Source organism: Choloepus didactylus, chromosome 8 (genome assembly GCF_015220235.1).
Source record: "Choloepus didactylus isolate mChoDid1 chromosome 8, mChoDid1.pri, whole genome shotgun sequence".
In the NCBI taxonomy this organism is placed as follows: Eukaryota; Metazoa; Chordata; class Mammalia; order Pilosa; family Megalonychidae; genus Choloepus; species Choloepus didactylus.
This window is the reverse complement of record NC_051314.1, coordinates 518,478-543,795: the sequence shown is the minus strand read 5'-3', so window position 1 is coordinate 543,795 and position 25,318 is coordinate 518,478. Positions and strand designations below refer to the sequence as shown.

Genomic DNA, 25,318 nt, shown 5'->3' with positions numbered 1-25,318 from the left:
CCAGCCTGATTCACTGCGCTGACCTTAATGGATGTGACCTCGTCGAAAGTTCCTACTTACAATGGGTTCATACCCACAGGAATGGATTAAGATGAAGAACATATTTTTCGGGGGTATGTAGCTCCTAGGAACCACAGTTTCATTGCTGAATTATATAAAACGTTAAAAGGAGATTTAACACCAATACCTTTTCAAATTCTTCCAAAAAATGTAAGAGAAGAGATTGCTTCCTAACTGATACCAAGGCCAAATAAAGACAGCACAAGAGAAGAAAATTACAGAGAAATATCTTTTATAAACATAGATGCAGAAATCCTCCACAAAATACTGGCAAACTGAATCCAACAGTATGTTAAAAGAACCTATTGGGAAGTATTGCTGGAATCCAATGATGGTTTGACATAAAATCAATTTAATATACCATATTAATAGAGTGAACAAAAAAACATGATCATATCAATTGATGCAGAAAAATCATTTGATAATATCCGACATACTTTCATGATAAAAATACTCAGAAAGCTAAGAGTAGAAGGGAATTCTCTCAACATGATAAAGAGCATTTGTGAAAAACTCACATTGACTATCATATTCAGTGGTGAAAACCTGGAAGTTTCCCTTCTAAGATCAGTATCAGGACAAGGAAACCCACAGCCACCACTGTCATTCAACATTGTGCTGGAAGTTCCAGCCACAGCAATCAGGCAAGAGAAAGAAAGAAAAGGCATCCAAATTGGAAAGGAAGAAGTCAAATTATCCCAACTCACAGATGACATGATTGAATATCTATAAAATCCCCCAAATCCACAAGGAATCTACTAGAATTAATATATAAATTTGGCAAAGTTACAGGATACAAGATAAACACACAGAAGTCATTTGGGTTTCAATACACCAGTAGTGAACAATCTGAAAAGGAAATCAAGAAACAATTCCGTTTTTAATAGCATATAAGAGAATAAAATATCTAGGAATAAATTTAACCAAGGAGGTGAAAGACTTGTACACTGAAAATTACAAACCATTGCTGAAGGAAATTAAAGAAGATCTAACTAAATGGAAAGACATCCCGTGTTCTTGGATTGGAAGACTTAATATTGTGAAGATGTCATTACTGCCTAAAGCGATCTATGAATCCAGCACAATCCCTATCAGCATTCCTGCAGCCATAATTTGCAGAAATGGAAAAGCTGATCCTCAAATCCATACGGAATTGCAAGGGCCCCTATATAGCCAAAACACCTTGAAAAAGAGCAAAGTTGGAAGACTCACATTTACTAATTTCAAAACTTATACAAAGCTACAGTAATTAAAACGGTGTGGTACTGGCATAAGGACAGACATATAGACAAATGGAATAGAATTCAGAGTCCAGAGATGAATCCACACATCTGTGGCCAGCTGGTTTTTGACAAGGGCACCACATCCATTCAATGGGGAAAGAATAGTGTCTTCAACAAAGGGTGCTGGGACAGCTGGAGACCTCATGCAAAACAATGTGGACACCTACCTCTCAGCATATACAGAAATTAACTCAAATGGATTAACAGCCTAAATACAAGAGCCAACGTGTAGACTCTTATAAGAAAACATAGGGAAATATCTTTAGGCTCTTGTAGTAGGCAATGGATTCTAAGATTTTACACCAAAAGCACAAACAACAAAAGAAATAATAGACAAAATGGACTTCAACAAAATTAAAAACTCTTGTGCATAAGAGGACATTAGCAAGAAAATGAAAAGACAACCTATAGGATGAGAGATAATGTTTGGAAACCATATATCTGATAAGGGTTTTTTAAATGTAATTTTATTGAAAGATATTCACATACCATACAGTCATCCCAAGTGTATGATTATTCATACTTTCATTATATAGTTGAGCATTCAACACCACAATTAATTTTTGAACATTTTTATTGCTCCAAAAAATAAAAATGAAAATAAGAATAAAAATAAAAGTAAAAAAGAAAACTCAGAGCATCCTATACCCCTCCTCTCCCCTTGTTTACTTTTTTTAAAATTTTTAATTGAAATATATTCACATACCATACAATCATCCAAAGTGTAAAACAGTTGTTTACAGTATCATATAGTTGTGCATTCATCACCACAATCAATTTTTGAACATTTTCATTACTCCAAAAAATAAAAATAAGAATAAAAATAAAAGTAAAAAGAACACCCAAAACGTCCCATACCCCCTCCTCCATATTATTCATTTACTTTTTGTCCCCATTTTTCTACTCATTTGTCCATACACTGGGTAAAGGGAGTGTGAGCCACAAGGTTTTCACAGTCACACAGTCACACCATATAAACTATATAGCTCTACACTCACCTTCAAGAATCAAGGCTACTGGGTTGCAGTTCAACAGTTTCAGATATTTCCTTCTAACTATTCTAATAAACTGAACACTAAAAAGGGATATCTATGTAATGCATAAGAGTTACCTCCAGAATGACCTCTTGACTCCATTTGAAATCTCTCAGCCATTGAAACTATTTTCTTTCAATTCTCCTCCCCCTTTTGGTCCAAAAGGCTTTCTCAGTCACACGATGCTGGGTCCAGGCTCACCCCCGGGAGTCACGTTCCACATTGCCAGGGAGATTTATACCCCTGGGAGTCATGTCCCACGTAGAGGGGAGGGTAATGAGTTCACCAGCTGAGTGGACTTAGAGGCCACATCTGAGCAACAAAGAGGTTCTCTGGGGTTACTTTTAGGCACAATTATGAATAGGCTTAGCCTCTCCTTTGCAGTAGCAAGCTTTATAAGGGCAAGCCCCAAGATCGAGAGCTCCGCTTACTAAGCTGGTAGCCCCCAAAGCTTGAGAGAATATCGGTAATTCCCCAGCTGGGGAAGTTTAATATTTCTACATTTTTCTACAGTTCCTCAAGGGAGCTTTGCAAATACTTTTATTCTCTGCCCAAATTACTCTGGGTTGTATCAGGGCTTCACACTAACCTGTACAAACAAGATCTCACTCCCTAGTCAAGATTCCGTGTAATTATGGCATTTGAGTAAACTGAACAGACAAGTTAAATTATATAGTGTGCTACAGAAAATATAGACTTTGTACCATATAACCATCTCTTCCTTTGGTCCCACACAGAAGCCAAAGTTTTAAAACATGGTTAGTATCATCTCTACCCTTTAGTCTGATCTACCCCAATCTCAACCAAGTCCATTTCATTCATATCTCCAGTCGGAGTCTCATCTCCTTTTCAGCCTCTTTAATAGTTGATTCGTGGGGCAATGCCAACACTGATGGCTGCTGAACTCTGGCTCTGAATCCCAGGTGCCACACAGACACCCAAAGCTCCAGGGACCAACCACGTCACACAAACAGCTCAGAATCTCAAAATTTAGAAATAACTGTTACTACTCATGAATGAATGTGACTGCTCTAAGAGTTTACAATCTAGGAACCTTTACATAAGCCTTCCCCTTGTAGCCCATGCTCCCAGATTCAGTTCTCACAGTTTATACATTGTTATTAGTCCACATTAATGAGATGTTATAATGTTTGTCTTTTCATTTCTGGCTTATTTCATTCAACCTACTGTCCTCACAGTCCATTCACTTCATTGCATACCTTGATAAGTGTTTCAAATCCAGAATACATAAAGAACTCATACAATTCCAGAACAGAAAGTCAACCTAATTAAAAAAATGGACCAGGAACTTGAATAGACTATTTTCTAAAGATGATATTCAAATGGCCAATAAGTACATGAAAATATATGCAACATCATTAGCTATTAGGAAATGCAAAATAAACTGCAATGAGATACCACTCATGCCCACTAGGATGACATTATTTAATAAAACAGAAAGTAAGTGTTGGCAAGGATGCAGAGAAATAGGAACCCTTGCACATTATTGATGCCGATGTAAAATGGTGCAGCCACTGTGAAAAACAGTTGGTGCTTTCTCAGAAAATTAAACATGGAATTACATATGTCCTGGCAGTTCGCCCCTAGGTATGTACTCGAAGCAGCTGGAAGCAGGGACTCCAGCAGATAATTGCACACCAATGTTCATCGCAGCATTATTTAGAATAGCCAAAAAGGTGGATGCAACCCAGGTGTCAAGGTTAATGTATGAACAGAATGTGTCCATCCATACAATGGAATATTATTCCACCGTAAAAAGAAGTGTAGTGCTGGTTCCTGCTGCAACAGGGATGACCCTTGAGGATGTGACGTTGAGTAAAATGAGCCAGACACAAAAGGACGAATAGTGTATGATTTATCTAGTATGAAATACTCAGAATAAGCAAATCCATAGAGATAGGAAGTAGAGTCACCAGGAGAGGGGGATGGGGGAGTGGGGAGCTATTGCTAAATGAGTTTGAGTTTCAGTTTGGGGTGATGAGAATACTACAGAAATAGCCCTGTCAGTGTGCTTAATGTCGAAGAACCATCCGCGTAAAGTGGTCAAAGTGGGTTTTTAAAAATTGAAAAGAAGCTTCCCCAGGAAACAGCTGTCCTCAGGCCCTGCTGAAATTGCAAATGGGCGTTCCCTGGGCCCGGCCTCCCCAGGCACAGATGTGTGCCCAGGTGTGCTTGCACGCGCACACTGCAGGTTTTTTATTGCCCATGCTGTGGGTCAGGGAGGGATTTGGTGACTCTCAGAGCCCATGGATGGTGTCAGGGACGGGACGGGGGACAGAGCAGCTCCGTGTGCACAGGGCCAGCGGGACAGGCGGGGCCTCCTCCCGGAGGGACAGCAATGGGGCGTCCTGGGGCCTGCCGGCCGTGCAAGGACAGGAGGGTTCTTCTGGAGCCGTCTGGAGAGACTCCAGGAGTTGTGTGAAAAAGGAAGGTGCTGACAAGCATGTGTGCGCTGTGCTGCCATTCACGTGAGAAAGGAGTTCTTACTCTACTGCTTGTGTTTGCATCGAGTGCCCTGGAACGGTAGCCAGGAAGCCTGAGCAGCAGGTCCCAGCCAGGCCTCACCCACCCGGGCCCTCCCCATGACCCCTGCGGGAGGCACCCCAGCAGTGTGAGGCTCTGGGGGACAGGGCGGTGTGTGTGGCCTGGGCAGTGCTGGGTGAGCGCCTCCGGAGCAGACAGGCCTTCCCCACCTGGTCTGCAAGAGGGTGTGGCGATGGGTGCAGGCACAGTGCTCCCCTGGCTCGGCTGCCTCCACCCCGGGGATCTCCAGGGGCCCAGCTCCTGCGCTTGGGTCTCAGGAAGTAGCCTGTAATGGTGCGTGGGGCTCGCCCCGTGCCCCATGCATCCCACGGCCTTCGGGGCTGTGCTGTGGAAAGCCCAGGCATGTTATGGTCAGAATGTGATTCCCATATGGTAAGGAATTTCAAACACTTCCTAGTAACTGGGGTCAAAGACGATCACAGTGGAAATTTTAAAAACCCTTGGGATGGAATATTAGTAAAAATAACTGCATATCAAAACATGTACAGTGTAGCTAGAGTGGACTTTTCAGAGACATGTATAGTGTTTTAAATACTTATTCTAGAAGAGTAGAAAGGCAAAGATTAATGAGTTAAGCTTCTAACGACAAAAGAATAAACCCAAAGAAAGTGAAAAGAAGGTGTTACAGAATTGAGGTACAAGTGGACTGCGGGAGGGAGGACGGCAAAGGGCAGCATCACAGAGAGGCAGGTTTCAAGGAAGATCCGAAACACCTTCCTAGCTGTCCCGAGACTGGATGCGTGCGAAGGTTTGGAGCCAGTTTGGGACCAGGCAACGAGACAGCCTGAAGGTTCTTTCCTCTTCCCTTCCCTGTTGCACCCCAGGACCTGTTTTTCAAGTACACCTGGAATAACTTCCTGCACCTCCAAGTGGAGCTGTGCATAGCGACCATCCTCTCCCACGCTGCCCAGGAGGAGAGCGCAGCAACCAGTGCGGCCGAGAGCCAGGCAGACCCACCGTCTGAGAACAGGGACACGAAGAACCCCCAGCCTGCCGCCAGCCACCCTGAGGACACGATGGTGACCCATGTAAGTGGGGGCCGGGTCTTGCTTGCCGCCGGCGGCGGAGCCCACCGTGACAGGGAGGGAGGGACGTCACGGCAGTGTGGCTGGTGGCCGGCTCTGCCCTGGGCTCACTGCCTTCTCTGAGTCTCCTGGGCAGTGGGGGTGGGTCCCCCACTTACCGCAGGGCCTCCAAACTGCACAGAACACTTGCCAGCTGGCAGAGCAGCTGGAGGTGGCAGTTATGCCTGAGCTGGTTGTATGGTAGCCACGGCAGCCCTGGAAGGGAGGGCCCTGGACATGCCGAGAGCCAGCTGTGCGCAAGCCTCCCGGCCAGAGTGGAGCATCACCTGCTGCGGGCCGGGCCCTGTGCCCCTTGGCTCAGTGCGCCAGTGTCGCCTGGGACACTTGCTGGGATTTGGGGCCTTTAAAAAGCAGGTGGAGGAAGTAGCCTGGGCCCAGGCTCAGAGACGGGGGAAAGTGCTCAGGGCCCAAACATTGCTCTGGACACTGTGTGGATGGGCGGTGGCCAGAGTGGAGGGCAGCTGTGGTTACACTGTGTGGCTGCAGGGCCGAGGAGGGTGCGGGGAGGGGCCCTGGCACAGGAGGAGGCCCGGGCAGTGTGGGCTCTGCCTCTGGACTTTCAGAGGGACCCCAGGGGGCACCTCACTTGCTGCTGCCCAGGCCACGGGCAGGGGCTGCACTAATGCGCCTGTCCCCCCAGCTGTTCCAGAAGTGCTGCTTGGTGCAGAGGGTCCTGGAAGCCTGGGAAGCCAATGACCGCACGCAGTAAGAGCCATGCCAGGGCCATGCCCGGCAGCGTGGGTGGGGACCAAGCTGCATGGAATTGGGAGGCTCCTAACAGGGTCTGCTGGTGTTGCGGCTTGGGGTGCAGCACACAGGGGTTGCTATAGAAGCTAAGGCTTAAAGAAGGGGTCCTGCTCCTGGGCAGGCCAAGATGCTGACCAGGGAGGCAGAGGGTGAGTGTCCTGGTGCCTGCGGCCTCTCGCCCTCAGCCCCTGTACCCCCGCCCGCCTCCTCGCCCCCCAAGCCCCTCACCCTCCCCATGTCCCACACCCAAGGAGACACCTCCTTACCGGCCCCGGAATGAGGGCCCTGCTCACCTCCGTGTTCCTTCCTGCCCCTCCCACCGTCTCCACTGGGACAGCCAGGGAACAGGTGGTGCCTCCCCCAAAACGTGATCAGTGATCCCAAAACATGATCAGTGATCCCAAAATATGATTGGATGGTGGCCTCCTTGCCTAAACGTAGTGCCCAGCACTGGCAGCGGCTGGGGCTCCCAGGCAACAAGTCGTGAGCTCCCATGGGGGCCCTCTGCCTCTCGGGTCTCGGTTCCTTACCTGAAGAGGGAGTGTGCAGCCCGTCTCATCAGGGCTCCATGTCCAGGGGGGGTCACCTAGGCATGGGCTGGGCAGGGCTGAGGCCGGGGTGGGGAGCAGCAGTGAGGAGAGCAGGGCTGCATGCGCGGCTTCAACTTGCGGGGTCCCCATCCTCTCTGGGGGGGTCTGCTGAGAGCCTCCCCGCGGGCCAGCCTCGGGTGGAGGCACCTGACGGGGTTGTGTGATCTCCAGGGCAGCAGGAGGCCGGCGGCTTGGGAACATGGGCCACCTCACCCGGATCGCCAACGCGGTGGCCGAGAGCCTGGAGAGGGTCCCCGTGCAGGCCCCCATCAGCGCAGCCATCCGAGGTGCACCGCTACCCACTGTCCGAGCCCCTCAGGTCCCATTAGGGCCCACAGCCCTCCCTCCTGGAGGCAGTGAGTCCCCGGCAAGGGGGCTTCTTGGTAAAGGGCAGCACTGGCTCTCAACTTGCACAGCTCTCCTGGGATAGACGGACCAGGAGGCCCTCATCTCACCGGTGTCCTGTTTTACTCTCCCTGTCGTTTGTGTCCATCCACCCCGCTCGCTCCTCTCCCGACAGTGGCCTTGGCCGGGGTGGCCGAGGTGCCTGCGGCCTGCAGGACAAGGTTTGGGGGGCTCAGGGTTGGCGGTGGGTGCTGTGGCATCAGCCTCGCATCCAGCTGCGTGACACGTTCCGAGGGGCTGGGCTGTTGCTGAGAGGTCCGGGCCCACCGCTGGCAGCCCAAGCCTGAGGCAGGCTCAGGAGCTCCTGGAGCGGCTGAGGGCTGGGGGCCCTGAAGCACACGGCAGTGGCCAAAAGCAGCAGGCACATGCCCGGAGTCGCAGATGCCGTCTGGGCGGGCGGCCGGTGTGGTCAGCTGGGCCTCGTGCCCTCAGCCTTTCTGCTGGGCAGCGGCCACCACCCCACCCCCCGCCTTTCTTCAGAGAAGCCTGAGGCTGCGCAGGCCGGCGGAGAGAGGGGCCAGTCACAGGCACCCGGGAGAGGGCCTGAGGAGAGGTCACTCCACACTTGGGCTGCGGGGGCCTGGCCTCCCTGTCCTGTGAGGCAGGAGCTGGGGTTTGGGCCCCTTGCAGAGGGTGGCCCTCAGTGGCCCCGCGGGGTGGGGTGTCCTCGGGCACATTTCCCGCTGCCCCTGGCAGGCTGAGACCAGGGCACAGAGTGCCGACCTGACCGTCCTGGGGGCAGCTGGCAGGGGCAGCAGAAAAGCGGCTGCAATTCCGGATTGGGGCGAGGCCCTCCCCAAGCAGCCACGGGCTCCCTCCCTTCCTCCAACAGGCCCCTCTCCTCGGCCTCCTGGCACGGTGCTCCCCACCCGCAGTCCTCATGCTCCCCATGGGGGGCGGTGCAGCCCCCTGGGACCTGCCTCCTATGCTGCTGCCCGTCCTGGGCGCTGACGGGCGCCTCCCTCGCAGGGCTGCCTGAGGACTGCCGCGGGCGCTGGGAGAGCTTCGTGGAGGAGACCCTGCCGGAGGCCAATCGGAGGAACGCCGTGGACCTGGTGGGGGCCCTCAAGCGGCTGCCGGAGAGCGGGCCAGGCGGGAGGGGCGGTGTGTGCGCGGCCTCCGGGGGAGCCTGGGCCCCGGGTGCTCTCTGGGATGTGCCGCAGCACAGACTCCCTGAGGTTGGGGCCCAGGACAGGTGCTTAGGTGTGACCTCAAGGCAGGCGTCCAGGGGAGGGTCTCCCTGCGGGGCCTGGGGGCGCATGTGCCCTGAGAGCCTCCGAGGGTAGAGCCTGGTGCGCTCCCACCGCTGATCCTGCCTGACCGGCACCTTCCCCTCCTTGGGCCGTTTCAGGTGAGCACCCACCACCTCCCACTCCTCCCGTGAGGATGAGGACCTCGAAAGTGCCTTCCCGAACGAGCTGTCCTGCCTGCAGCAGTGAGCGTGGGGCGGTGGCCCGGGCTCCTTGGGCCATGCGTGGTCTCCTGAGGGTGCCATGGACGGCACCTTCCCGGCTGCGGGCGGACCCTCCTGCCTGGGGTCTTGGGAAGATGCAGGAAAATGGCAAAGGGAGAACTGGCTCGCAGGCGCCCAGGCAAGGGCCTGTCTTTCAGCTCATGAGAACTCTGGGGGTGCCAAGTAGCATCTTCCCTCTGAGTCAAGTCAGAGCTGAGGACGCTCACCTGTGCCAGGGGAAAGACAACCTGGGCGGCCGCAGACTCTCACCCCGTCTGAGAATGGCGTCCCCATCGGCTCCGGCAGGCGCTGCTGACCAGCACACCGCCCCTCTTTCTGCCCCAGGCCTTCTCCGAGTACCAGGTCCAGCAGATGGCGGCCACCTTTGTGGACCAGTTTGGCTTCAATGATGAAGAGTTCGCCGACCAGGACGACAACGTCAAGTGAGTTCACGGCGTCTCATCAGCAAGGGCAGCTTGAGGTCAGCCTCGGATGAGACCCCCGGTAGGATGGCGGCGTGAGGGGCCCAGCAGGCGCGCGTTGGCCTTTGCAGCAGGTGGACACTGCCCACCTCACCCCCACATGGGACCAGCCCAGCTGCTCAGCCTCCCACCCAAGGGAGTCCAGCGTCGGGCAGGGGTAGCATCTCCCCCGCAGGCCTTGCTGCCACCCGCTCCCAAGCCCTCATTCCCACTGCAGTACTCCTCGCTCACCCCCCAGGCCCTGTGGAAAGAGGTGGGTCTGGCTAAATATAAACAAAAGTCACAGGCCTGTGGCGTCCGTCCCAGCCTGGCTTGGCCACAAGGGCTCTGTCACTTCATTTACTAAACTGAGAGCCACAGATTGACGTCCACTCCCAGCGTGAAGGCCGGCCTGGGCACTGGCCCTGCTCGGGCCGGCTCTGCGCCTCCTTCCCGGTGCCTCTCAGCTCCTTACCATCGACCCCAGAGGGTGTTTATTGGCTCGTTTTTTTTTAAAAAAAAGACTATTGAGCTATTATTCATGTGCTATCTAATTCACCCATTGAAGTGTACAACTGAATGATTTTTAGTATACTCACAGATACATGCAACCATCCCCATAGACAATGTGAGAACATCTTCATCACCTCAAAAAGAAATCCTGTATCCTTTAGCTCCCACGCCAGGTCCATCTACCACAACCCGCTCCCCCCAGCCCTAAGCAACCACTAATCCATCTATTCTCTGTCTCTATAGACTTCCCTATTCTGGACATTTCATACAGTGGAACCCTACAACATGTGGACTTTGATGAGACACTTCTTTCACTCAGCATGTTTCCAAGTTTCATCCACGTCATGCAGCATTTATCAGAACTTCATCCCTTTTTATGGCCAAATAAGCCAATGTATGAATATACCACATTGTGTTTATCCATTCGTTCATTCGTGGACATTTGAGTTGTTTCTGTCTTTTGGTATCATAAATAATGGTGCTATGAACAGTGATGTACATATTTTTATGTGGACGTATGTTTTCATTTCCCTTGGTTATATATGTAGAAGTTACACGTATGGTAACTCTGTGTTTAACCATTTGAGAAATTGCCAGACTTTCCTCCAAAATCATTGCACCATTTTACAGTCCCACCAGCCGTGTATGAGGGTTCCGATCTCCTCACGTCCTCGCCAACCCTTGTTGTTATCTGACTTTTTTATTCTAGCCATCCTTGTATGCGTGAAGTAGTATCTTGAGGTTTTCACTTGCATCTCCATGATGACTGATGATGTTGAGCATCTTTTCATGTGCTTATTGGCCATTTGTAGATCTTCCTTGAAGAAATGTCTACTCAGATCCTTTGCCCACTTCCAAATTGAATTATTTGTCTTTTTTATTATTGAAAGTTCTCTCTATATTGTGGATACAAGTCTCTTATCAGATATATGGTTTGCCAAATATTTCTCTGTTTTTGTGGGTTGTCTTTCACTTTATTGATGGTGTCCTTTGAAGTGAAAATATTTTTAATTTGTATGATGCCTAATTTATCTATTTTTGCTTTTGTTGTTCATGCTTTTGGTGTCATATCCAAGAATCCCATGCCAAACCCAAGGTCATGAAAATTTACCCTAAGTTTTCTTGTAAGAGTTTTAGACTTTTAGCTCTTACATTTAGGTTGTTGATCCATTTTGAGTTAAGTTTGTATATGGTGTGAGGTAAGGGTCCAGCTTTTCATTTGCATGTGGATTCCCAGTTGTCCTAGCACCTTTGGTTGAAGAGAGTATTTCTCCCCTTTGTATATACCTGGCAGCCTTGTTGGAAATCAAGTGATCACAAATGTGAGGGTTTGTCTCTGAGTTCTCGGTTCTTTTCCATTGATCCATGTGTCTATCCTGATGCCAGTACCATCTTGATTACTGTAGCTTTGTAGTACGTTTTGAAATCAGGAATTACGGGTCCAACTTTGTCTTGTTTTCAGTGTCATTTTGGTTATTCTGGGTCTCTTGCAATTCCATGTGAAATTTAGAATCAGCTTGTCCATTTCTGCAAAGAAACCGTCTGGGTTCTGACTGGGATTGTATGAGTCTGTAGATCAATCCAAGGACATTGTGGCGATGTCAATTTAACCAGCCTCCAAAATTTGTTAGGTTTATTTTTATGGAATAAAATTTCCTTTTGGGTTAATTTAAAGTTGAGGACTTAAGCAACACTCAAACAAAACTCAGAATAAAATCTAGCTTATGTATAGATGCAAAAATCCTTCACAAAATACTGGCAAACTGAATCCAACAGTCTGTTAAAAGAACCTAGTGGGATGTATTCCTGGAATCCAATAATGGTTTGACATAAGAAAATCAATCAATCTAATATAGCGTATTAATAGAATGAAGAAAAAAAAACACGATCATCTCAATTGATGCAGAAAAATCATTTGACAACATCCAACATCCTTTTTTGATAAAAACACAGAGAAAACTAGGAATAAAAGGGAACTTTCTCAACACGATAAAGGGTGTTTGTGAAAAAATCCACAGAAAGTATCACTCAGTGATGAAAGACTGAAAACTCTCCCTCTAAGATCAGGAACAGGACAAGGGTGCCCACTGGCACCGCTGTTACTCAGCATCGCACTGGAAGTTCTGGCCAGAGCATTCAGGCAAGAGAAAGAAATCAAGGGCATCCAGATTGGAAAGGAAGGAGTCAGATTATCCTAACTCACAGATCCCAAGAATCTGAAAGAAGCTATTAGAACTAATAAATGAATTCAGCAAAGTTGCAGGATACAAGATAAACATGCAGAAGTCAGTTGGGTTCCTGTAAGTCAGTGTTTTATTGTTATTGCCAAAGCACAATGCATGCAATGGGTTGCCTGAAACAATGGAAATTTATTGGCTCACAATTTTGAGGCCGGGAGAAATCCAAATCACGGCATCATGAAAGCGATGCTTTCTCCCAGAAGACTGGCAGTTCTGGGGCTGCTGCTGGTGGTCCCTGGTCATTGGCTTCCTCTGTCACATGGCCATGCACATGGTCACACGATGGGCTTTCCCGGCCTCCCCATTCTCTTCCAGGTTCCATCAACTTACAGCCTCTATTTGCTCCCCATAGCTTCCTCCCTTTTTCCCTCTCTCTCTCTCTCGCTATACAAATATATTTCATTCTGCTTATAAGAACCTCCAGTAATACCATTAAGACCCATCCTGATTCAGTTGGGCCACACCTTAACTGAAATAACTTCATCAAAAGGTCCTGCTTACAGTAGGCTCACACCCACAGGAATGGATTAAACCTAAGAACATGTTTTTCTGACTTACATAGCTCCAAGCCACTACAGCCAGTAGTGAACAGTCTGAAAAGGAAACCAAGAAAATTCCATTTACAATAGCATCTAAAATAATAAAATACCTAGGAGTAAATTTAACCAAGGAGGTGAGAGACTTGTATGCTGAAATCTACAAAACATTGCTGAAAGAAATGAAAGACCTAAATAAATGGAAAGACATCCCATGTTCATGGATTGGAAGACTTGATATTGCTAAAATATCAATACTGCCTAAAGCGATCTGTAAATTCAATGCAATCCCTATCAAAATTCCAGCAGCCGTTTTTGCAAAAATAGAAAAGCATATCCTCGAATTCATATGGTATTGCAAGCGGCCCTGAATAGCCAAAAAAGTTTGGAAAAGAACAAAGTTGTAGAACTCACACTTCCTAATTTCAAAACTTATACAAAGTTACAGTAATTAAAATGGTGTGGTACTGGCATGAGGACAGACATATAGAGCAGTGGAATAGAATTGGGAGTCCAGAGATACAGCCACACACCTGTGGCTTTTTTTTTTTTTTTTTTTTTTTTTTTTTTGACAAGGGCACCACATCCATTCAATGGGGAAAGAATAGTGTCTTCAACAAAGGGTGCTGGGACAGCTGGAGACCTCATGCAGAGCAGTGAGTGTGGACACCTACCTCTCAGCATATACAGAAATTAATTCAAGTGGATTAACAACCTGAATACAAGAGCCAATGTATAAGACTCTTTACAAGAAAACATTTAGGCTCTTGTAGTAGGCAATGGATTTTTAGATTTTCCACCAAAAGCTCAGACAACAAAAGAAAAAAAAAGATAAAATGGTGGACTTCAACAAAATTAAAAAGTTGTGTGCATCAAAAGACATTAGCAAGAAAATGAAAAGAACCTACAGAATCGGAGAAAATGTTTGGAAACCACACATCTGATAAGGGTTTAATAATATCCAGAATATATTGAGAACTCCTACAACTCCACAGCAAAAAGACCAACAACCCAATTAAAAAATGGGCCAAGGATTTGAGTAGACATTTCTCTAGAAAAGATACCCAAATGGCCAGAAAGTCTATGAAAAAAGTCCAACATCATCAACCATTAGAGAAATGCAAACCACAATGAGACACCACTTCAAGCCCACCAGGATGGCCATTATTTAAGAAGTTGAAAACCACAGGCATTGGAGAGGATGGGGAGAAATGTGAGCCTCACACGTCACGGGTGGGAGTATGAAGTGGTGCAGCCACTGTGGAAAACGGTTTGGTGGTTCCTCAGAAAGTCAGACCTAGAGCTACCACATGACCAGGCAATTCCACTCCTAAGTGGATGCCCACGAGAATTGAGAGCAGGAACTCAGACAGATACCTGTGCACGGTGTCCACTGCATCATTATTCACAAGAGCCGAAAGGTGGAAGCACCCAAGCATCCATCCTCAGAGGAATGGCTAAAATGGGTCCGTCTGGACGATGGGATATCCTTCAGCCATAGACAGAGGTGACATGCTGGTTCCCGCCGCAGTGTGGATGAACCTTGGAGACATCATGTTGAGTGAAATAAGCCAGACACAGAAGAACAAATACTGTATGATCTCCCTTATATGAAATACTTAGAATAAGCAAATCCACTGAGACAGAATCAGAATAGTGGTTACCAGGGTGGCAGGATGGGGCAACAGGGTGTTTATTGCTAAATGAGCCTGAGTTTTGGTTTGGGGTGATGAAAATGGCCTGGAAATAGATAGTGGTGAAGGTGAAAGTTCCTCAGTCTTGTCCCCATGCTTCATGTCAAAGTCACTTAAAATGGTTTAAATGACTTTTAAGTTACTTATTTCACCACAATGAAAAATAAATGTCAGGGCTGTGGGCTGCTGAGCCACAAGGTCTGCTCAACCCACAAGGAAAGGGGGTGCAGCCCGTCACTCAAGCCCCCGACCCGCAGGAGTCCCCCGCCCGGCGCTCCGTCTTGTCCTCCTCCAGGCAGGCCCTCCCCACCCCACGCCGAGCCTCAGACCCCTCCCTTCTCCCAGAGCCCCCGAGAGCCTCTCGGTGCCCTGGCACAGAGCAGGGGCTTTAGGGGCCGCCAGTCCACGCTCCGCCAGGCGAGTGTGGCCGCGAGCGCCAGCGTCTTCTCTTGCAGCGCGCCCTTCGACAGGATCGCGGAGATCAACTTCCACATCAACGCGGAGGGCGACGGCGTAAGTGGGGCCGGGGGCCGCACAGTGGGAGGACCGTGCAGGGGCAGGGGGGCGCTGGGCGGGGGCCTGCGGCCCTGCCCGGGGGGTGGGCCCTGTGCCGGAGTCCTGGGCCTGTCCCCGCCCCGCTGACGCCGCGGCGCCCTCGCAGCCTCACGCGTCCCTGTTTGAGGCCTGCTGTGGTGACCGCATCCAGCCCTTCGACGACCCCGAGGACGACGACGACCTCTGGGAGGACAGGGGCCCGGAGCGCGTGGCCCGGGGCGTGGCCAGAGCCAGGTGCGCGTCCCGCGGGAGCCTCCCCGCCGCGGCTCTGCCCGAGCGGCGAGTGCTGGGCCTTCCTCGGCAGGCGGCGTTTGGGGTCCGCCCGGACCACTGACCCCAGGCTTGCCGGGCTGCACGGCCCCCAGGTTCGGAGCCGCCCAGGCGTCGGGGAGCTGCTCCAAGCCTGGCCTCGAGCGCGGAGCTCAGGATGGTGGGGCCCCAGCCCACCAATCCCTGCTCAGGGGGAAGGCCCCCGCGTGGAGGGTGAGTCGGAAGGTAGGTGCGGGGCGCGGGAGTGGGGCAGGCTCGCTCTGAGATCGCGGGCGGAGGCTGGGCCCCTACACATAGGCTTCCTGCGCCCCCCGTGCTCTCAGCCACATCCCGGGCTGGCGGTTAGTGTCCTCCCAGGCCGCTCTCAGGAAGGCACCCCCGTTTCCTGAGGGGCCGTCGGGCCGGCCTTGTCCAGGCTGAGGGCAGTTGAGCCCCCGGAGTGGGGCTCCTGGGTCAGGCAGCCCAGGAGGGCACAGGCCCATCCCCTCGCAAGCCAGCTGGGAAGCAGGGAGCCGTGTGTCCAGCTGCCCCTGCCCTGCTCAACTCCATCTGGGGCCAGGGGCTGCCGTGTCCACCGTGCTCGGGCCCTGGGCCACAGCCTCCCCTCTGCCCGGAGCTGCACAGGTGCCCCCATCCCAGCGGCCAGTCCCAGTCCCCTTTGAGGGCGAGGGAGCAGTGTGCACCTCCACCATTGCCTGCAGACGCCCTAGGAGGAAGCAGTATGGTGACACTTGGGGGAACTGTGTGCAACAGAGCACCCCACTTCACCTGCAGCCTCCCCAGGATGCCGCCCCCTTTCCCACAGGGGCCGGGTGGATGGCAGCGTTCAACGAGCCACCGAGCTCGGCACCACCAGCCCTGGCCACCGCCGTGGACGTGGGCTCCAGCGTCTGGGCGGTCAGCACCCCCCACACTGCAGCTCCAGAGGAGAAGGGCTGGGCCAGGTTCCCCGGCTGCTGGTAATGTGTCGGCCTGCAAGGGGGGGGATGGGGGTTTTGGCCGCCCTGGCCCGGGCTCAGCCTGTCCTTGTCCCCAGCTCTGAGGCTGGCCCCCGGCGCAGCTCTCCCATGGATGCTCACCGTGTGGCCGCTGAGGGACCCGGGAGCCCGTGCCCCCAGGAGGCGTGTACGTGGGGCAGAGCGGGTTTGGGCGGGGCCTGTGGGACGCCGGCGAGAGCCACGGGGACCCTGCGCTGCCATCAGTGGCCCACCCGGCCTCAGGGACCCTGGAGCCTGGGCTGTCTGAGTGCTGCCCACATGCAGTCAGGCCCCGGCCTCCGCAGCTGCGGGAGGGCGCAGGTGCTGGGGTCCGTCCCGGGGTCTGCTCGGCGGCTGCTGCCCCGGTGACTCTCACCCTCCCTGGTGTTGCAGTTGGCGTGACCTCCCCATGTGCGTGGAATGTCCGCTCCCCCAGGAAGGCCCCCCTGGTGGGCTCGGACAGCAGCTCCTCTGGGGGCTCTGACAGCGAGGACGACGAGAAGGAGACCCCCCTGCCGACCACGGCGGCCGGCTCGGACGGGCCCGTCGTGTGCAGGTGGGCAGGGCAGGTGGGCGGGCACCACGGGCATCTCGTGGGCTGGAGTCTCCCGGACGGGGTTGGGTCCAGCGCTCCAGCTGTGCTCGTGGAGACTGCCTTGTCCTCTGTGACCTCGTGACACCACCCGTCCTCTGGCTCCCCCTGCACCTGAGGACCCCGAGGCCATCACAGGTGCCCCGGCCTCGCGGTGGCTTTGGCTTTGCCACCAGGCTAGAGGGGAGCCAGGCTGATGCTGAAAATGGTGTTTCCTTCTGCAAGTAGAAGCAACAGGGAAGTGTGGACTTTTTCTCTGCCTTCGGCACCTTTGTAAGGAGGCAAAGCAGTGGGGTCAGGGCGGCTTCAGGGCTTGCGGCCCTCAGCTTTGTGTTTGTGCATCAAAGTGGCAGCTTTTAGGCTAGAAATGGACACAAGGTTCCTGAGTTGGTTCTAAAAGTCATTTAATTCCCTCTTAAAGTTCAGAATCACAAAAATTCCTAAAACCTTTGTCCTCTTTTCAAAAACACTCCTAAAACTTCGGTAACTCTGCTTTGTAAAGTAGGTGACGTCACTTTGCAAACTCCTTTTGCACGCGGACTGGCACGTGGCGGCTGTGGCTGGGGCCGCGCTTTACTGGCCCCGCCCCAGCCACGCCCCCGGCCACGCCTCCGCCCAGGTCCCGCCCACCCGCCGTGCTCTCTCGACTCCAGCCCCAGCCGAAGGCATTTTGAGCCGCCGCACCTGCCTCTCGTGCGTCCCTGAAGGCAGCAGGCTCGAGGGGCCACTCGGACCCCAGAGCCCCGCAGCCCCTTGAGGTCCGTGACCCAGAGCAGGTGAGGCACCACCGGGGGTCTCCTCTGAGGTCCTCAGTGACCCTTCCACCTGGCCTCTGGCTTCTCGGACCTGGCGCTCAGGGTGGCTGCTGCGGCCGACCACGCCCGAGGGGCCCAGGACCCTCCTCTCCTGCAGGCCAGTCTCGTCTGCGCCTCCGTCTTGGGATCACCCCGATACCCCCCAGCACCTCCTGGGTCCGCTCGGCTGCTGCTGTGCAGGCTAGGAGGGCGGTGGGCTCCCCTCCAGCGGTCCCGGCGCACGACGCGCGCCCTCCCCTCCGGTGTAGCCCGAAACCGCTGGGGACGCCGAGCAGGGCTTGTGCCTTCAGAGCCCATCTCGCGGCTCCTGGTGGCTTCGGTTCCTTCTGCTGCTGGTGGCCTTTGAGAGCATCTGCTCTTCTGCCCATTTTTTAGTTGGGTCGTTTCTTATTGCCGAGTTGTTAGACTTCTTGGGTTTGGGGGGTTTGAGTCCTTTGCGAATGCTTTTTATCAGCCTGTCCGTTCCTTCTCTTGACCGTGCCTTTGCAGAGGAGCGATTTTGATGTTGAGGAGGCCCCCTTACAACGTTTCTCCCGCAGATCGCGCTTCTGGGACTGCTTCTAAGGGGTCATCGCCAAACCCAAGGGCCCCTACCTCAGTTTTCTCCTGTTGTCTTCCAGAAGTTTCAGATTTGCATTGTACATTGAGGCCTGTGTCCTGGCTTCAAACTCCTAAAGATGGGAATTCTTCCTCCAAACACTCCTCTGTCGAGTGACTGTGGGTGCCGGCTGGGGGCTGAGGACACCCTGCGCCCCTCGGGCCTGTCCTGGTGGCGGGAGGGAGGCTGGACCTGAAATCACAGGCCCTCAGAGAACGGGGTGCGCCCCCTGCCCCCCAGCCCTTCACAGGCTGAGATTGGTAAACGGTGGAGCAGGCGGCGCGGATGGGAAAACGGCGGGGCTGGGGCGTGGGGGTCTCTCCTCCTCCTGGGCTGCCGCGGAAGGGGGTCCCCACTCCACGCCCTTCCCGGCTGGGCACTCTAGGGGGCTCCTCGGCGGCCCGGGGCGGGAGGCAGGGAGGCCGAGGCCACATGGCCCTGGTAGCAAGACCTGCTGCCCAGGCCTTCGAGGACGGACAGGCAGAGTGCCTCGCGCCCCAGGGTCCCCCACGGGGGACAGGGGCCGGGGTCGTAAGGGAGCCCGTGCCTGCCCCACAGGTTGGAGCCTGCTGACCGCACGCCCCCTGCACCCACAGAAGGGACCCCGGGGACAGCCACGAAGGACAGGTGAGCCGGGCAGCCGCGGCGACCCTGCTGCCCTCGCGGGAGCTGCCTGGCGAGTCCCCAGACCACGGCCCCCTTTCCCGCAGGCCGGCGGAAGCCGCCTTGAACGGTCCGGTCTGACGCCGCTGCTGCCGGACCACGCCGTCGGCTGCGTCCCTCAGTCAAGAAAACCACCTGGTGATGCAATTTCTTTCTTAATTTAATTTTATTTTAAAATAAATGCTGCCATTGGCAAAGCTGGCGGTTGGCTGCCGTCGCGCAGCCGCGGCCCGCGTCTTTCCCACCGGCCCTCAGCGCGGCCCCGCACGCAGCAATAACGCGGTGGACGAGGACGTGGCTCGGAGGCGCCGTTCTCCTGGTTCCGTGATAGACGCAGAAGAGCTGCGTGTTTTGCACTTTGTACCCTGCCAGGGGCGGGCATCCTTCCCACCCCGCGGACGACCGAGGAGCGAGACCCCAACCCGCCCGCGCCCCCGCGTCGCAGCCCCCAGGAGGGGCCTGGCTGCCACACGCCCCGGAAGCTGCCACTGAATCCGGCTTCTCCGGTCGACTGCCTTAAATCGGAGCCTGGTGGAGCCCGGGGCAGGCGCCGACCGCAGGAGTCGGGGAGGCGCCAGCGTGCCAGCCCTGTCCTGGGGGGGCCGGAGGATGCCACTAGGTCGAGACCGTTTTTAACGCTGATATTCTGACAGGGCTTCACCCCCCCCCCTTTCCCAATAAACTGGTCGTTTTATTGAGCGGATGCGTGTGGTGTGCAGGGACCCCGGGGGTGAGCAGGGGCAGATCTCACTGGGAGACGCGTGGCCAAGTGTAGCGGGAGGATGGCAGTGACCCCGTTCTTACGCCCAATCTCCTGAACAGTCCCCACCCCCCGTGTCCAAGCACCAGGCATGGGGGAGGCACAAGGATACAGGAACAGCTCCCCCCCCCGACTACACCTGTACTGGGGGGTGGGGGGGGGAACAGGGACGGCACAGGAGACGCCCCGACCGTGGGGTTCCACTCCCCTGCCCCTAGGACCGTCCCCTCGTCCCACCTTTGCTCCGACGTGGTCCTGCAAAACCGCCCTGGCCAGTCACCTGCCCCGACACCCGCGGCCGCTCCTCCCTGGGGACTCCGCCTCGTGGTGCCCACACCCCAACTCCCGCTGCCCCGCTGTCTCCCAGGCACTGTCGGCCCCCGCCATGAGGCCCCAGCCCTTCGGGATGGCACCTGAACGGCAGAGGGTGCGGACCAGGGCGCCACGCTGCCCCCCACCCGCCCCTCCCGCCGCCTGACCCCACTCCGGCCTCCCCATCCCGTGTCCTCTGGACACACCTCCGTGGGCCACACGGACGACCACTCCCCGCCCCCCTGCCCCTCAGGACTCGCCTGGAGCCTCCCGGGCAGCAAAGGCTCAGAACGGGAGCCGGGGGTGGGGTCGCCCTCGTGGGCTGTGCCGGCCCCAAGACCCCCAGAGGAAAAACAAGGGTCTGACGAGGCCCCCGCAGGAAGCAGCGCCCCACAGGCTCCCGGAAAGCCGGGGCCCGGGGCAGTGGCGGCGGAGGGCGCGGGACACAGGCAGCGGGGCCGGGTTAGTTCTCTTTATGGACTCGCTCCAGGGCGGCGGCGCGACCGGCCGGGCCAGCGGCATTTACAGACGGGGCGGGAATATTTACAAGCCCCCGCGGGCCTGTACCGTGGCCGTCCCCGGCACGGCCTCCGAGCCCAGGACACGCGAATAAGTTAGCGCGGGGCCGGAGACTGAGGTCAGGGGCCGGGGTCGGGGCTGTGTGCGCTCAGTGCAGGGGACGGAGCGTCAATACTGCCGGGAGGGGGGGGCCTGTAAACATGGCAGGGGCGGCCCTGCCCACCCCCGAGTGGTTCCGGCGACTGGAAGCGCGGCCCGGGGCGCTCAGGCGTCCGATAAGCAGCCCTGGATGCGGTCCACCCACTGCTGGGCCGACGGCACGTCCTGGGCGCAGAAGTTGTAAACGCGGCGCGTGGTCTTCACGTCGAAGAAGGCCTTCTCGCCCACCGTCTTGGGGGCGCCTATGGTGGGCGCGCCGGGCGCCACGGACTCCACCTCAGCCAGGTCGATGACGCCCTTGCACTCCGTGTCCACCCGGTGGTCGTAGTAGCGCAGCTGGGCGTGGGGGGGCGTCAGGCAGGAAGGCCCCGCCCCACCCCCCCATGACCCCCCGACCCCGACCCCACCCCCGCGCCGCTCACCTGGTGCTTGGTCTTGTCCAGCACGAACCAGCGCGCCTTCCAGGGCTTCATGAAGGCCCCCTTCTTGTACAGCGTCCCCTCGTAGGACCTGCGCAGGAGGGGCCGCGCCGTCAGCCCAGAGCCGCCCCGGCCCCCCCACGCCCCGGCCGGGCCGCCCACCTGTTCTCGCTCTCGGCCGTCTGGAACTGGCTGTAGAGGGTGCTGGTGCTGCGCCGGGCGGCCTGGCGGGAGCTGGACGCCGTGGAGCCGCCGCTCTGGTCACTGTCCAGGCTGAGGCTCAGTGTGGAGCCCACCGGCCCCTCCCGCAAGTAGACCCCCAGCGAGCGGCGGGGGTGCGGCGCGCTGGACGCCAGCAGGGAGCCGGGGGTGCCCTGGGGGTGGGGGGCAGCGTCAGCCGCAGCGGCCCCGCTGGGCAGCGCACCGCCGCCGGCTCGGACCCCGCCCCGCCCCACTCACACGCCCGTCCGGCCGGGCTTCCAGGCGCTGGGCCGCCTTCACGTGGTCCCAGGTGTCCTTCCAGCGCTCGGGGGGCCGACCCAGCTCCGTCTCCAGCCGCTGCAGCTCCTGGGGGTGACAGGCGTGTTCGGTCAAGGCCAGGGACGGGCAGGCTGGGCAGAGGTCAGCCGGGTGGGGGTGCCGAGTGGACACCCCACTCACACCCTTGACCCTGGATGGACAATCTCCCCATGCAGGGGCCGGGCCGCCCCACAACCATCACCTGTTCCACCCCAGCCCCACGGAGCAGGAGCGAGAGGGAGAGAGGCAGGGGCAAAACCCAGCCTTTCACTCAGAACAGTTTCATTCAAACAATTTTTAAAATACTCTAGAGCATGAAAGGAAGTACTGTGTGATTCCCCTTATGTGAAATTCCGAAAATAAGCAAATTCAGCGGCAGGAAATAGACCAGAGAGGAGCGGGGGCCAAGGTGGGGGATTCGGTGTGGGGTGATGAGAACGTCTGACAGGAGGAAGGAGGTGACAGGGGCACAACGCTGCACAAGCATCAGTGCCACTGGACGATGCACATAAAATGGTTAAAATGCATCACCGCCAGGAAGAAACGCTCTAAGAGCCCTCTGAGGACAGAGAGGCCAGGCAGCAGCCAGGTCCAGGCCCGCGACACCACGACCCCACAGCCCCTCCCAGGGAGAACAGAGCGCCCGGAGGGAAAGCCCTGGGGGCCGCGCAGGACTCCCCACCCCACCCATGACTCAGATGGAGAGAGCAGCTTCTGGCTGAGTTGGCAGCCCCGTCCCCCTACTCCGTGCCCGCTGTTCCTTCTCCATAGCACTTGTCGCCCCCGAAAAGGACACCTGGACCCGTCCTCCTTCCCCTCAGCAGACGCCCAGTCCCCATGGGAGAGGACGGGGTCCAACCCAGCCCACTGCCTCCAAAGAACTGAAAACAGAGCCAGACACGTGCCAGGGCAGACGCCACATCACGAGGCCCTGCCATGCTGCCCGCACGGCTGTCCTCGGGACCCTCAGACTCGGGGCTTTTGCTTCTGGTCTGGACCAGCCGTCCACTGGAAACAGAGACCTGGGGAGCAGGTGTGAGGCCTCTGAGAGCCCCCAGCGCAGGGAAGGCCGAGGGCAGAGACCTGGGGAACAGGAGCTCGGAAAGCTGGTGGGCAACTCCAGAGTCAGCGGCTGGAGGCTGCACAGAGCGTCACTGGGCTCAGGGGCCCGGGGTGGAGCCTGACACAACCCAGACGGAACTGTCCCTACGGGGCTGCACTCACGATGCCCAGAACTCAATCAACAACACTGTGCGTAGGAGAGGACAAGAGAAAACACAGACCAGGAAGAAAAGAAACACAAGCCCTTGGCACTGAGTTGTCAGACAAGAGCAAGAGGACTGAGAACAAAGCTGCAAATTCCTGTTCACCCACAGAAACACCAAAAAAATAAGAGAAACTCAGAACCAGCTTTCTCAGAACTCTGGAAAACAGTCATAGGTTTACAACCCAGCAAAGACACTGAACCAAGAAAAAGCATCTTGGAAACAGGAAAACTCGTAGCGCTTTACTAGCCCGTGCCCACCCTGCACTCGGTGCAGCTGCCCATGCCCCAGGGCAGGCCCAAGTTCCCTAGGGAGCAGCGACACCTCATTTGCATACCAGGGTGTGTGTCTGTCCCAGCGGGTCTGAAGGGTGGACCCAGGGCACTCGTCTGTGTCTCGCCTGCCCCAGAACTCACCTGGGCGGAGCAGCAGCAGGCATGGCTACAAAAACACGAACAAGTCTCAGCCACCTGCGGCAAAGGACACGGCTGGCAAGAAGCTGTCGGGAAGGCGTGAGGAAGTGCGACGTGCAGGTGCCATGGATGGGGACTTAGAAGCCACAGCAAGCCCAGGAAAGACCCAGAACACCCCAAGCTTTTACCCTGGGTGACGCTCCAGGCTGGTGAAGCATTAAAGGAGCAACCCATCGCAGAACCAATCTGCAAAGCCTGAGGGACAGTGGGGGTATGGTTTTGGTTTTGTTGTTGTTGTTTATTTTTTTTCTTTTTCTTTTTGATTTTAGCTTCAGGCACTCAAGGAAATCTCTGTCATAACACTAGCTGAACACAAGCTAAAGGTACAGAGACTTCAGTGACTTCTGACAATAAGGAATACAGTCCTTGCAAAAACTGTGAAAAATCTCGAAACAGAAAATAATAAAAGCAGCAAACAGTGGGGAAGGGGAAGACTCTGATTTCCAGAATTAACACGTTAAAACATTCAGAGATGTTCAGATTTCAACAAAAAAATCACAAAACATACAAAGAAATAGAAAAACATGGTCCATCCAAAGGAACAAAATAAAGCAATGGAAACCCTCCTTGAGGAAAGACATGGGAATTAACAGTCAAAGACTTTAAATCAACTGACCTAAGTATGCTCAGAGAGCTAGAGGAAAACATGAACAAAGAACTAAAGGAAATCAGGAAGCAATACGTGAACACAACGCGAAGACCAACAGAGATACAAAAATTATAAAAAGGAACCAAACAAATTCTGGGGCTCAAAGCACAATAACTGAAATTTAAAAAAACTCACTAGGGGAATTCTTCAGAAGATTTGAGCAGGCAGAAGAATCTGCAAACTTAAAGACAGGACCACTGAGATTATTGAGTTGAGAAGCAGAAAGGAAAGGATGAAGGGAAGTGCAGAGGGCTCAGGGGATCTGCGGGACACCACGACGTGTGCGGCACACGCACCATGGAAGTTGCAGAATCAGAAGAAATTGCAGAATGGAAAGAAATAATGGCTAAGAACTTCCCAAATTTGACAAAAAGATATGAATGAACCCATTCAAGAATGTCAACAAACTCCAGTTAGGACAAATAGTAAGAGATCCACACTGGGACACACGGGAGCAAACTGCTGAATGCCAAAGAGAGCCCATAAGGAGCAAGAGTAGAGTACAATTGAATAGGAGTCGTATTTCCTGATAATGGACACACAAAATATAAAGCGGTCACGTGGGACAGAAACCACATGAAGACGGGAAACGAAGGGATGTGGGAGCAAAGAGCATGCTATTGAAGCTAAGTTGGCATCTTTTCAAATTAGGAAGTTACAGATGTAGGTTGTGTAAACAAACCCAGGGTCACCAAAAAGTATTTTTAAAATATACAGAAATGGAAATGAGAAAGGAATCAGTCAGATACATCATAGAAGATCAACTATACAGCAGAAGAGGCAACGGTAAAGGAAAAGAGAAACAAAAAAGATATGACATATAAAAACCAAAGACAAAACGGCTGAAGCAAGTTCCACCTTTACAGTGAGAACACGGAGTGCTAATGGACTAAACTCTCCAGTCAGAAGACACAGAGTGGCAGAATGGATAAAAACATGACCCAACTCCATGTTGTTTACAAGAGACTCAACTTAGACCCAAAGACACAAATAGGCTGAAAATAAAAGGATGGAAAAAGATATTCCGTGCAAACAGTAACCAGAAAAGAGGTGGGGTAGCCATGCTAATATCAGACAAAAATAGACTTTAACTCAGAAGCTGTTACA

General features: G+C 54.2%; 2 protein-coding genes across 5 annotated transcripts in view; one reads left to right on the top strand and one right to left on the bottom strand.

Moving 5' to 3' along the window:
- PPP6R2 (protein phosphatase 6 regulatory subunit 2) overlaps nucleotides 1-19,834 on the top strand; it is a 141,596-nt gene extending 121,762 nt beyond the window's left edge. Inside the window, 15 exon segments of the mRNA XM_037847771.1 lie at nucleotides 5,767-5,970; nucleotides 6,668-6,732; nucleotides 7,536-7,651; nucleotides 8,739-8,824; nucleotides 9,121-9,138; nucleotides 9,140-9,189; nucleotides 9,543-9,665; nucleotides 15,122-15,179; nucleotides 15,328-15,455; nucleotides 15,587-15,657; nucleotides 15,660-15,716; nucleotides 16,297-16,450; nucleotides 16,528-16,616; nucleotides 16,862-19,100; nucleotides 19,184-19,834. Of these exon segments, the coding sequence (XP_037703699.1) occupies nucleotides 5,767-5,970; nucleotides 6,668-6,732; nucleotides 7,536-7,651; nucleotides 8,739-8,824; nucleotides 9,121-9,138; nucleotides 9,140-9,189; nucleotides 9,543-9,665; nucleotides 15,122-15,179; nucleotides 15,328-15,455; nucleotides 15,587-15,657; nucleotides 15,660-15,716; nucleotides 16,297-16,450; nucleotides 16,528-16,616; nucleotides 16,862-17,145 (1,503 nt within the window). The 3' untranslated portion in view covers nucleotides 17,146-19,100; nucleotides 19,184-19,834.
- Nucleotides 19,835-20,666: 832 nt separating this feature from the next.
- Nucleotides 20,667-25,318, bottom strand: part of SBF1 (SET binding factor 1) — a 50,631-nt gene continuing 45,979 nt past the window's right edge. For all 4 annotated transcript variants that reach the window (XM_037847759.1, XM_037847760.1, XM_037847761.1 and 1 more), the window contains 4 exons: nucleotides 21,765-21,872; nucleotides 21,468-21,679; nucleotides 21,309-21,396; nucleotides 20,667-21,222 (listed from right to left, as the gene is read on the bottom strand). In XM_037847759.1, the coding sequence (XP_037703687.1) occupies nucleotides 20,992-21,222; nucleotides 21,309-21,396; nucleotides 21,468-21,679; nucleotides 21,765-21,872 (639 nt within the window). In that variant the 3' untranslated portion in view covers nucleotides 20,667-20,991. The remainder of the gene's footprint in view (nucleotides 21,223-21,308; nucleotides 21,397-21,467; nucleotides 21,680-21,764; nucleotides 21,873-25,318) is intronic.